Below are 13,606 nucleotides of genomic sequence, written 5' to 3'. Positions count from 1 at the left end.
TATCAGGTTTATATTGTGGTAAGGTTTAATTGGTGTTAGGAAAATTTTCTCCAAAGTTAAGGTAATTAAACCTCTATAATTTGGCAGGAGAGATTGTGGCATCTCTGGAGAATTTAAGAACAGTTCAGATGACCACCTGTGATCAGCTATGATTGATCACATATTAGGCAGTAGGGTGGACAAGATCTGTGAACTGTAGAACATCAGAAGCACTTGCAAGAAATTTCAGCTGAACAAAAACAAGCAGCAAGCTCTAGAGAGGCAAATTAGAGAAAAAAATTACAGATGTTCAAAGTTAGACCTAGTTTCCGATGAGACAGAATTGAGCTGTGGCAAAAATACTCAAAATGGCTTCTGAATCACTTTCAGAAAGGGTTAGGGGAGCTTTAGAGGTTGAGAAATACTGGTGTGGGTGACCTTGTGAGATCCCCAAAGCCCTAATTCTGTGCCATTGCTTGCCAGAAGACTTTCAGTTGTATCACAGAATCAGAAAATTATTTGGGTAGGAAGAGACTTTAATCTAATTCCAACCCCCACTGCTATGGGCATGGTTACCTCCTGCTAGACCAGGTTGCTCAAGGCTCCCATCATCTGACTGGCTTTGAGCACTTCAGGCTTGGAGCTTCCACAACTGGAAGTGTTCAGTGTGTTCCTGTGTTTTATTCAAAGTGTTCATATATTTTATGAAACAAGACAACACACAAACCACCAAATGTAAATCTGAAAATAAGAACAAGTCTTGGCATTTTTTGCAGATTCCCCTCTCTAGATCTAGTTTAAGGCAGGAGATACTTTTAAATTCACATTATATGTTAAAGGGTTCACTGAAATTGTATTTAAATTTGTAAAGGGTTATGTCTGCAAAGACAATTAGCAGATGACTCAACATATAAATAGGAGAATATTAACCATGGACATGTTTCTGCCTTCAAACCTTCCCTTTCTTATTTCAGTAGGACTGCTTCTATGCTCCCAAGTTGCCGGAGTACCTTACCAAATCAGTGCTTTGCTGGAATGTTTTTTCCCCCAGTCCATTAGTTGCACATTGAAACTTTGTAACTGCATTCATACCTTAATTTGCAGAGTATTTTCTTTTCCCATTTCAAAGGTTTCAGTGGCAGGCAATGTACAACACATGCCTTTAGATACTGCTGTCTTTCCATCCACTTCTAAGTCTTGTTTCTGCTGTAATGAGAACCAGCTCTCTCAGTGATCCAGAGTACAGTGGCCAGTGTACTCTCAGGCAGTTACTACTGTGCTTGTGTTCTGTGCTGCATTCATAACGTTTGAAAATCAATGAATCCCATCAAAATGAATGGGATTCTTGCACTATTGATCTCAAAGAAATTCTGTGTAGAAACAGTAATTGTAAAGCATACTTCACTGCTGGCCTCTCCCCCAGCTCTCTGTGGTCACCAAGTGCATTACTCTAGAAAGCATGCCCCTTCGTCTTGTGATGGTGTATATTATCTAGTGTGCCCTGCTTCTGCAGTTCTTTTTATGTTTCCCAAGTTACTTGCATGGATTTAAAGTAGAGAGGAAGAAGGAGAGAGAACATACTGAGGGTTTGGGACTGACTGTGTTAAACAACTGAGAAACTCTTTTCTCCCAGCTTAGCTCCTATCTGCTGTCACTGTGGTGTGAGGAGTCAAGGCTTCATTTTGGAATATAAAACCACCATGGGATTTTGGTGACTGTCCAAAGTACTTGGGCTTTGCATTCATGTTTTATTAGCTGATTCCATTAATGGAATAATGAAATAGTAAATCATCAGACAGCTACATACAAAATATTAGTAGATAAGCTAAGTAACCACTTAGTTTATTTGTTCTGTTTGGCTCTTGAAAATTACTGCATTCCTTAAAGGTAACACAAGGAATCTGAAATGCTATTTGCTATTGACAGTGCTGTACAAACTGGCTCCTACTCTTCAGACAGCTATTTTTAATGAAATAAAAGCATGTCCAATTAAGTAGTCATAATTGATGTATTTATGTAGCAAGTTCCAAAGAAAAGAAAAAAAACAACCATGGTGCCTATATTTAGGATTTGTAGTTGATGCCAGAATGTAGAATTTCAATTAGAATATGTAAGTGCACAGGACTGGCAATTACTGAGCCATATCCTTAATTTGAAAATCCTGTGAATTCCATAATGCAGCCGTTGGTGCAAATACCCCTCATGTCATCAAGAGCTCTCTTTGAAGTGTCTCTCCAGATTCACATTTTCATACCTATCTTTAATTTATCCATGTTAGTGCCCTTTTCCTGTTGTATTTTAATTAAAACCTGGGCAAATAAAAGCTGTTATTAATCTTTGCCACCGCTCTATCACCACCTTTTGGAACCTCTTGCTAGTCTTGACATCCACAGTTTCCCAACACCCTTAAAATCATACCCACAGTGTTCTATGCTTTGGAGGAATATGTAGAAGGTAACAAGATAAAGCAATATAAACTGTTCTAATCCAGTCGTTTAAAATGCAGGGTAAGAAACTGAAGGGGTTTTGTGTGCTTAGCCCAATACAACTTAAAAAGGCATTAATATGATTTTTAATATCTCCACAAACTCCTACATTTGGAGTATGAGACTAGTCCAGTCTGATGGCTCTTTTGCTTCCCTGATTATGCCATTACTCTGGGCAGAAGTCCTAGCTCATGAGCCTTTCTGTCACATCTGTCCAAAATTGGACTTGAAGACATTGTTAGTTCAATCATCTCTGATTGTTTTTGTTTTCTTAAATATGAAAGGTCAGCCGGGTGGTATTTGTCTCCTCCTTTGTTTCTGTTCCTTTGGAGAGAGAAGCAAAAGAATCCTTTCCTATCAGCAACACATTTCCCTTTGCTCCTTTCACTTTCCTCCACCTATTCTCCATCTGCCCTAGAATTTTACCTATTCTGTTATTTTGATATTTACCTGGAAAGAAGATGGTCTTGGCAGATATTGCAAGGTTTTTAGCAGGTTGGACTTTGTCTGTATAAGACACCTCAGGGTGTGGGGGGATTTGGGGTTCTACAGGTTCCTTAGTAATTTGCTTAGTTCATCTGTTCCATTTGGACTAGAACATTGTGAAATTTTTGAGGGGACTGTAGCAGGATTGGTCATTCTCCAGTGCTGTGTCTCATTTTGCTCCTGAAATGCAGCACTGACCTTTCCTTAACCTCTGCTTGCACATTTTAAACATGCTTAAGTAAGATGGTTTGAAAGACATTCATATTTTAAGTAGTCTGCAGAAGCCTAGAGATGACAAGTCTTGGCATCATCATATGTCCCAGGATTGTCTATTCTCCTGTTCCACTGCTTTGATTTAAAAGTGTTTTAATGCTGAGTGCCCTCAAGTCATAAGTAGCTTTTTCATTGATAGTTCCCATCCTCTTCCTTGCAGCCCTATAGGTTAATTTAATAACCCAGGGGGCTTGTGGAGTCTACCTCTCTGGAGATATTTAAGACTCACCTGGATGAGTTCCTGTGTGGCCTGGTATAGGTGATCCTGCTTTGGCAGGGGGGTTGGACTAGATCTCTTGAGGTCCCATCTAGCCCATAGCAGTCTGTGATTCTCTAATTTGGCTGAGAGCAGAGCAGAAAGCTTTGAAAATGAGATGTAGTTGAGTGCTAGCTCAACTAGGAGGGTAAGGTAACATGAGGTGCTCTGGGACAGATTAATGTTCCAGGGCAGAAGGCACTAAAAAGAAATGAAGGACCAGCTAGGCTGTCCTGCCAGAGGAACAGTATTTCTCCTTCTGGACTACTTACGGTGTAGATAGCCTCTGTTTAAAGCTGAACATAATTTACCAGCCCAATTGAATTTTAGTCTGGAGATTCTCCAACAGGTTCCAATTGCACAGATTTTTCTTGCAAAGCAGTTAGCTCACTGGTGGCTGCTTCTGCAGTGTTTGTACTCCTTACTCACTTCTTGAATGTCATCAAATATTCTCCTTGCAGGATGCCAGTACCTACCTGCACATTCCAGTTACTAGAGTGAAAGTAGTAGAAGACTGAAGTCATCCCTTTCATTGACCACAGCTGCCTTCAGGACGATGGTGATGCCCAGTGTCAGGGAAATACTGCAGAACTCATCTGGCAGAAGTTCTTGGTTTCTTTTAACTGCTGCAGCTCACAGCTTACCACCTGGCAGGGAAGGCTCCCTTTATTGTTCAGATACTCAGGATCCAGCAGGACCTGGATCAAACACTGTCCTCTCTTCCTCAGGTGGAAGTCATGCCATGGTTCTCTTGCTCTGGTGGCTCTGAGCCACCTCAAGGGAGGTTTTTGTGCAAGATCTCAAGGAGACCAGTTGAATTTGCAGTGCCTTTTGGAATGAGTCTTCACTTTCCTCTGTTCCTCAGCCATGACTGGCCTGCTCTCTCTCACCTTTGCAGCTGTAGTCAGGCACCACTTGTAAAATAATATGCCAGTGCAATGGAGTGCTCTGGCATTTCATCACAGTTCCTTTAGACCCACACTCTGTGGATGTTTTTTCTTGTGGCCTCTTTCGTGGCAGCATTTTTGTTGTGGATTCTTTTTTTTTTCTCATGTTCCTTGCTCAGACAGATGGAATGGCCACCAACTCCTGGCTAATTGTGACTTGTGGCATTGAGCTTGGCTTGAAGTAATCAGCCCATTTTTCCTCTTTCAATTATAAACATTTTGAGCATTTAGAAATCCTTGTAAGTGGACTGATGCAGTGAGCAGCTTCTGTCAGAGTGTTTCAGATTAGTGGCAGATGCCCAAAGATTTTCTTGTGGCATTTGGCAGTTGGAGGAAAGTGTTAGAACTTTAATCATCTCCTTTTGCCAAATGGATCAAATGATTCCAGTTGCTGGGAGGGTAAAAGTCAGCAATGAGGAATCTTCTCCTTTTGTTTTGTTTTGGTTGTTTGGTTTGGGTTGGGTTTTTTCAGGGTTTGGGGTTGATTTGGTTTTTTTTCTGCATGTGGAATGGTGCAAATGGAGACTTCTTATCCCTGAGAGACTGCTGCCTGTTGGTTGGGTGGGTGGTTGGTTGGTTGGTTGGTTGCTGGGTGGGTTGGTTTTTTTTTTTTTCTTTCCTCACTGAGTATTTCAAAATTGAATTGCTGGGCTTTTTGGATTTAGTCTGCAGGCAACATAACCTTCAGTCTGTTCTCATTGCAGTTCAGAATGAATGTAAATTAAATACAAATGAAGTATATGTATGTATATCTGGTTTTGCGTGTAGATAGAGGATGTTGTTCTTTCTGGAAAGTAATAATTTCATAGTTCAAATATACTTTAATAGACTTCATCCTCATCTTTTCCATTGTTTAATTCTGATTTTTAAAAGATTCCTCAATCATAGGTTGTTTAGTTGTTTTTTTTTTTTTTTTTAAACCTCAGTCAACTTCTATCTCCCTTGTTTTCGGTGTTATTTCTTGCATCTGTTCATTGTTCTCTCTAATGTGACTAGTGGATGCATCATAGCTGCTCTTTCCCATGTGTTAGCAATTTTGCCCATAATTGTGGATCCAAGATGGGACAGAGAGGTAGGCGTTTTTGCTGGGTTTGGGGTCATTTACTTTTTGTTTTGGGGTGGAATTTTTTCTGCTATAGTTGTAATATATGGATCTAATAGACTGGACAACCTCTCTCTCTCTTTTTTTTTTTTTTTTAAATTTGTCCATTTATTTAGGTTTTGTTTATATTGAACTCTGCTTTAATGTATTCCAGGAAAGAGTAAAAGCCCCATTAACTGAAGCAAAAGTCCCATTAGCTGAAGTAATTGGGTTGAAATGGACCAAATAGATTTTGTTTTGTGGGGGAGGGAAAGTGAGGTAACTAACTTTTAGTTTTCTGACTTGTCTATGGTTAATATGTTTGATTTTTGAAAAGTGCTGTCAGTTAGTAAAAGAAAGAAAACCACACTTCTTTGCTAAGTTGTTAATTCTATCTTCTGCCCAAAGCAAAGCAGTCAGAGCAGGCAGAAGCAGCAGCATTAGGCACAAGCAATAGTTACGGTTTCTTTTCTCTTCACCCAACACTGCCCACTGCACGTCTCCTGGACTTCCTCTGGGCAGTGGGACTCTGTTTTGTATTTCTCATAGGTGATGTTTTACAGGCACACAGAAACAAATCTCATGAAGAGCTCATGTAGATTTGTTATCAACATAGTTTTAACATTGTTATCCCAGGTGATGGCTCAAAAGCTGGAGAGCAGTGACTTGCAGCAGCATGTGCTGTCACAGTAGGAGAGCTAATGTGGGACAGGAAAAGTAAAGGGCTAGGGAGACACAGGAAAAGAGGGAAAGCCTGTTCAGGTCATTCTGGGTATGTCACTATCATGAAACTATTTAAACTCTGATGTGGCCTACCTTGAACTTTGGTTTCTTTGAGCTATTAGAATTTGGCTTCATCTCAGTACAGTTTGAGAATGCTCTGAGATGAAGAGCAGAGGTACCACTGGTCACCTGTCCTTGGAATGAGTCAAATTGGTTGCTGAGTTTTGGCCTGGTGATAAGAGGTATTAATAAATGATAGTTTCTTCCAGAAGTAGCCCCTTTGATACTCGTTCTTGTGACAGGGGAATGCATAAGGCATCTGCCACAGTGTACTGTAGTGGAAAAAAAAAATCAAAGTTCCTAGCTGAAACCTGTGATATTACATCAGTTCTGTTACAGTGATTCTGTTGGTGTGTGGATGTTTTATATGGTTCTTCACCTGCCTTATGACCATGGGGTATGGTTGCAAACTGTGAGTTTAATGTCACCTCTCTATTGTAAATGGTAAACTGTATGCTGACCTGCTTTGTAGTGTCTCCTAGACCTGATTTATTTCCTGTCCTGGTTCATGGGCAGGAACACAGCTGGAATCACAGGTTAATGGTTGTTCTCACTGGGTTGTCTTTACCTCTTTACTCAGACTCAAGTTTCCTTAATTTTCTGGGACAACTCAAATTAATTCCTTATTGAAATAAATAAATTAAAAGTATTAATTTTTTTCTCCAGGTTCTCTGAGAGTTCAGGCAGAATAGTCTCTAACGGTTGCACTCAGCTATTTGGCTCCTTGTGGAGGTGGAGGCTCCTTGTGGAGCAGCAAACAGAGTGGCATGGTGTAAGAGAAGGGATTCAGTAGGTAGTGTGGCACAGGTTTGATTTTTGTGTGTGTGTGTAACCATTCATCACCCCAGGTCAAAGCCCAGGATAGACTGAGCTAGAAAGATGTAAACCTGGATAAAGAAGGTAGATGGAGATTTTATAAGTACCTAAATAAAGTCAAGATTGGTTTAAAAACTAACCTCTATTTTGATTACTTACAGCATGCTTTCATATTTCTGCTTTTTGCTCTTTTATACAAAGGACAAAGCAATTCTTAATAGTGGTAAAAGTGCTTATAGTTCATATTAAAAATTACATAAGGTAATGGAATTTCTGAAGTAGTGAATAGCAACAATGTGCATGTACACATTGCTTGTGTGTACACCATTTGTACCACTTGCTCTAGTCTTGTTCTTTGGTAATGGCTTGTCAACCAGTAAGAAAAAAGGGACATCAAACAACCCTGAAATATAAACTGAAAAGATGTAAGTGTTGTCTTACAGGGTAATGGACTAGATTTAAAAACCAAACCAAAACAACCAACCTTCAAACACAAGGAAAACTGCAGACCAGTGAACTGTGTGAAAGTGAACAAAGCCCAAAGTAGCAAATGGAAGTGTCAGTTTGTGGTAAAGATGACAACTGTACCCCGTGTTGTAGGGCTGAGGTCTCTGGGAGATGGTGAGCACTTCACAGTAGGATGCAAGGGTTCAGATTCTCTAGGAGTCAAATTTTGGGGGAACTGATGAGGATTCTATCTGAGAAAGTGAGCCAGGAAAGGGAAGAGCCAGAGTGTAGGGTAGGAATCGGTGATGTAGAAGAGAAAGTAGACCAAGGGCTTAAGCAGGTGAATGTTGTCAGATTTTGTTGGGCTGATTTGACCTGTTAGTACCCTGCCCCTTCAGCTGGCCATTACCATCCCTGTGATGTGCCAGTTCCTGGGATATTCCTGTTCATGCAGTGGGTTGGTAGAGCAAACAGCTCCCTGCTGCAGGCAGCGTACGTTGGATGTAGTGCCCTGCTGCAGCCTGGGAAAGGGTGCTGAGGTACCTCCTCCTTATGTGGTCCAAGTGAGATTTGATAGAGCTCATCTGCAGGTGTGCTGGTTTGGGGCCAGACAGATCGTCTCTTGCCCCGAAAGGGACAAAAGAATGAGACTCACACAAACGGATTGGAGAGTGATGGAAAGTTTAAATGGAAAAGCAATTGGTGAAGCTACAGAGAACTACAAACTACAAAGCATAGTGGCAGAGAACATCCCAAAGCGTACAGAGCCTGTTACATAATTCCCAAAGCTTCCCAATCCTTCCCTTCTTCCCACCTGAGGGTAAACCCAAACCCCCCAAGGCTCTTTCTTCCCCCTCCCGCTGCTAGGCAAGTCTCAGGCTGGCCAGGTCTGAGACTGCCCCCCCTCCATTCTCCTCCTGGCATTAGGCCTAGACAGGCCTAAGAGGCCTTGAGGATACTCCCCCGGCATTACCCGATAGGAGAGGACATCTCCCGTGGGAGCAGAGAGGGAAGAAAGAGGAAGAGAATGACTTTGCAGATGGCCTTACAGGGTGCAGGATTTATGGGTAGAAATACGTCGTTTCCTGTGTCCACCCCTGTGGGTGGGCACCCAGGACACCAGAGGTGTATCTCATGCGGCAGTGGCAGGGGGCACCCAGCCTAAACTGCCACAGCAGGAATCATGAGAGTGGGCAGGGGCAAAATATGTAGGGACAGAGGTAGTATGGTAAATGATGAGGATGATTATCTTTCCTATTTGTGGAGACAAAGGTTTAGAGAGGTAAGAAAGAGAGAACTCATCAAAGTTTGGGGCACTGAACAAATCATCTGCTGTGTGTTCCTGGGAATTAGAAGTGAAATTCTGAACAAGGAAGAGCCAGTAGGAGGCAGGGAAGGAAGTATGTCTTACTGGTCAAACAAAGAATTATAAGGAGAGCTGTTGAAATACAGTGCAGCTTCTTTAGTCTCCTGTGCATTGTGCAGTCTACCTGTGAATTTATCTTGCTTGGGTTTGGAAGTACTATTTAAGAGGTGTTCTTAGTTTTATCCCTTCAAGCAAATGCAGTGCAAAGGATCTACTGCTGGCAAGAGGTGCTGGAAAGATATTTCAAGAACAACATTGCTTAGTGTGTGGATTTCAAGCAGCCCTGAGGTCTCTCTCTGTACCCTTCTCTGAGGCTGTGCAGCTGCTTACATGGGGCATTTGTAAGGGTTGTTTTAAACTTGCTCCCTTTCATTTTTCTGGATGTAGAACCTGCAACAGTGCTCTAATTGCATCTTCCAGTGCCGAGCTGCTTCTGAAAATTCTGCTGTTCTCTTTCTTAACAAATACCAACTCTTAGGATCTAAGAATTTGCTGTCTTCCCTTCTACTCCCCTCTGAAATGCCCTGTCTCTTTACTTTTCATCTCTTGCCTCCTTTCCATCCTCTAAGAACTCAGTATGTAGTACCCATGGACTTTGCTTTAAACCTCCATCAAGCCTGAGGAAGACCTGCGGCATTTGTGTGTCCATAGAACCCACGATGTTTGTAGGTCTGTGGAAAACCTACAAACCAAGGACCAGGGAAATGCTTTTTTTGTTTCTTGAGCTCTGATACAAGCAGCTTTTGTGTTTCAAAACTGTCCCTTTGAAATGATGCAGAAATTTGTTTACCTCATGAATGGTGTTTGATGTACTTGCTTCCAGTACCTGCTGCAGCAGTTCTCAGGTTGTGGGTTCTTCAGGTTACTAGCTGCTCTACGATTGTTTGCACACCTCATTAAGTCTCACCTCTTTCTTTCTCTTGACAGCTGCAAATCAAAAAGAGCCCTTGACTCCTAATTTTAAAGTGAAAGAGGAGCCTAAGGATGAAGAAGCTGCAAGTTCAGCCTTGCCTCAGTCCAGCTATGTGTTCAGCCAGGAATCTGAAGCCCCAGCACCAAACATCCCTGAGGAGAAACTTAAGCCACAGGAAGCGCAGGCAAATGTGATGAGGCCAGACACGTCAGTCAAGGCGGCATCTGAGCTCCTCATGAAGCTCTCAGGTAGATATTTAATTCAATGATATTCAACTTCTCTTTTTTTGATGTATGCTAGCAGAGTTACCCTGCAAAAGGAGCATTTAGCATTAGTAGCAAGTGAAGGAAGAATGGAAAAGGTCTGTCTACACGGGGTCGTATACATAAGACATCTCAGTTTGGTCTGTCGCCATAGTATCTAATTATCTGTTGCTCTGGTTTTCAAATTAATGACTTTGGGATAAGTCAAGAGAAATGATGCCTTAAAGCTTTTAGATGTTGTCATTCTTAAAATGTAGCAAAGCATGATAATACCAATTTATAGTATATGTCACTACATTAACATCATAAGAATGTGTCTGTACTGAACTATACCTGATAAAGCTTTTTAAATAATGACTTTTTTTCCCTGCCAATATCTTGTACTCAAAATAAGATGCACTATTTAAAAAAAATAATGTAAACTGAGCCAGCTTTCTGCTACTAGGGAGACCACTTGAACTTGCCTACACTTAGTGATGTATGCTTCTGCCAGACAAGCAGACAGTATGCATGTGTATGCACATAAGTACTGTTGCAGCTGGAGGGAGTCAAATAAAAATGTCTGCTCTGCTAATTGTGCTTTGTTTAACTGTCAGAGTTGAGGTTTAACCTTAAGGGAAAGTAAAAGAGTTGAATTCTTCATGCTAGAAACAGGCTAAGAGAATGATAAAAAAGCTTTGAACTTCTAATAGACTTCAGTTTTTAGGACTGACATGAAAGTTTTGGAGGCAGAGTTTTGTGCTTCTGCAGCTAAAATTGGGTCAATTAGTTTTTAAGTCTTCTCCAAAACTGGACACAACTTACGTTTTTAAAGTATGTTAAACTCATGCAAAAGGTGCAAGCAGCAGTGCTTAAAAGTTTAGTGACTTCTGAGATTCCTGCCAAGCTACCTGAAATGACCTGGCTTGTCAACATTGAATTTGAGCTCAAATTCGCACCTGAAAGACTTTAACCGATGAGGATCTCTCCCATAAATTCTAACATGTAATAACTTCACTCCTGTTCATACCTGCAGACTTTAAGTTGCAGAAGAACTGGAATCATGGATTTGCAAGCCTTCTGTGTTAATGGTGCAGGAAGTGTTTTCCAGCTACAAAAGTTGATCAGAGCAGAAGTTTCCCAAATTTTCACAAGACTCCCAAATACAAATACTCAGTTACTGATGCAGTGTACTGTTGCTGATGGTCACTGGTTTGGGTGTGGTGTTCTGGTGACAGACCTTTACATCCTAATGAATGTTAACCTGTGACTTTTTTCTTGGTACATAACAATTCATGTGACTATTTTCATAAGGAAAGAGCTCCATAACCTAATGATTTTTCAGCTGCTTCAGAGACGTTAGGCTTCTTGATTGTGACTCTTGAATTCAGCACCAGCAGGCTGTGTTTAAACAGTTTTATTACAGGCTATTGTATTAGAATATTTGTGCCTTAAATACCTGTTTACATGGATGAAATCTGGCACATATACAATCCCGGTCAAACCTTCAGTCACTTCTGTTGGGACTGCCAGTCTTTAAAGGAAATGCATTAGTTTAACATTTCTTTTATGATCTTATGATGGAACAGTTTTTGCTGATGATGGCCTTTTTGATTAATCAAATAGGTAAAGAATTTCTCTGGGATTTAGTCAGTTGGTATTGCTACAATTTGCATTCCTGGATCAGCCAGTGGGTGGGGTTATCACATACACTGTTTGCAGCTTGCACTGGTCTGGATTGCAGAAACTATAAAGGAGGAAAACACTGAGATGCTGTTTAACACAGGACAAATATAAAAGGAAGATCTAAGATCAGTAATCTCTTTAGTGTTTTTTGTCTAATGTATACTTCATCTGGTAGAATACTGAAATCACTATTGACTTCCCAGCTTATCTTAAGCAATTCTGCACTCTGGTTTTAGTGATTTAGAACTTAAACAATTAAGCCACTTCTTCAGAATAAAGTGAAAAACAAGGACAAACTTCCACCTTTTTCCTGGTACTGGGGGGAGGAAAATACTAAATGCGAAGGAATGAGTGTGTCTGGATACTGTACTGTCTGTGGGAAATCTTCAGTCAAGTGCCCTTATTAGATTTGATATATTATATAATTGGGTTTAAGTCAGGTCCTTCCGGGCTCTATATATGCTTGGTAAAGACTGAATGGATTACATCCTTGCTGTGTTATTTTCACTTCCTTTCATGTAATACTAATTACCCAAACCTGCACCACATACAAATTCAGCAAGGGATTTTCAATACAGTGGTGTTTTGGTTTCTGCATTCTTGACACACATGCTTCTGTTCTCCCCTGAGCAATAATATTGCCAATTTTTGCAGCGTCATGGGAGCCTCTGGGAATGTAGGCATAGACCTTGCTGTCTCCTGTGTGAGGGATACACTGCTTTATGTTCTTCATTGGGAATCTCTTTTCCCAAACAGAGGTGCTGTGTTGTTAGCTCAAAGCTGAGCTTGTACAGTGTAGTGAAAGGCTCTGGAGCCTAGTTTGCACTGGTACATACTGTAAAAAAGAGTTACTGCAAATCACCAGCCCCTATAATGGAAAGACTTGTCAGCTACTCAGAAACTACTGTACAGCTAGGAAATCTTAGAAGAACAAACGTATTTTGCTGCAGTAGAACACTAACAGAACATTTACTAGTTGTCAGTGTAGAGGCAGATGTTCAGAAACAAGAGAAAAAAATCACACTCTGCTGTCTAGTTGTACCGCACGAGATTCTCTTTTTCTAATTAAGGGAAACCTGTCAGGACACTTCTGGCAGCACTCAACCAGTCTTTAAGAACAGGCCCTTACCCTACATATTACTTTGGTGGAGTCAGACCTTATGTGGAGATTCTATGACCTTTTGTATCCGTTTTTTCTCCCTTGTGTTCCGCTTGGCTTCCAATCTTCTACCTCACAGTTCACAAACTTGACACCAAGTCGCTTGGTACCCAGTTGTGCTTCTTCCAAATGATTCTTCAAGCTAAGAAGGCTAATATCTTATGGGTGTGTCTAGGCAGAGCCCATTCCCATCCAGAGAGTCAAAACAAAACTTCTAAACAACTGATCTGCTATTTTAAAAACAAAATCATAGAATGGCTTAGGCTGGAAGAGACCTTAGAGGTCGTCTAAGCCAACCTCCCTGCCATGGGCAGGGGTGCCTCCCAACTAGACCTGGTTACTCAAGGCCCCATCCAACCTGGCCTTGAAATAAGTGTCTGTTTGGAAGAAATTACCTTTGGAAACTAACAGGCAAAAATTGAGCCTCAGTGCAGACTTTCAACCTACAGTTTATGGAAGAATGTTAGATGACCACCATGAATTAGACCAACAAAAATGAGCTGTGAATTCTGTCCATTACCAAGTCTTGGCTGAGAATAGATCCAATAGTAAGCAAAGAGATTTGAGGAGATAGTGAAGTGAAGCAAATCACTCTCCTCTCTGTTTGGAAGGGTACCATCCCAGCAGGATTTTAAATTCCTATTAAATGTTTCACAAAGTCATGATAAGAAATGGAAACAATGTGT

The 13,606-nt window shown here is 41.0% G+C and overlaps 1 protein-coding gene across 1 annotated transcript in view; it reads left to right on the top strand.

Moving 5' to 3' along the window:
- The window catches only part of ZNF827 (zinc finger protein 827), a 71,133-nt gene that overhangs the window by 20,292 nt on the left and 37,235 nt on the right, over window positions 1-13,606 (top strand). Inside the window, 1 exon segment of the mRNA XM_054392239.1 lies at window positions 9,848-10,081. Coding sequence (XP_054248214.1) covers window positions 9,848-10,081 — 234 coding nt within the window.

Source organism: Indicator indicator, chromosome 25, assembly GCF_027791375.1.
Source record: "Indicator indicator isolate 239-I01 chromosome 25, UM_Iind_1.1, whole genome shotgun sequence".
NCBI lineage: Eukaryota > Metazoa > Chordata > Aves > Piciformes > Indicatoridae > Indicator > Indicator indicator.
The sequence above is the reverse complement of the archived record's forward strand: the minus strand, read 5'-3'. Positions and strand labels throughout refer to the sequence as shown.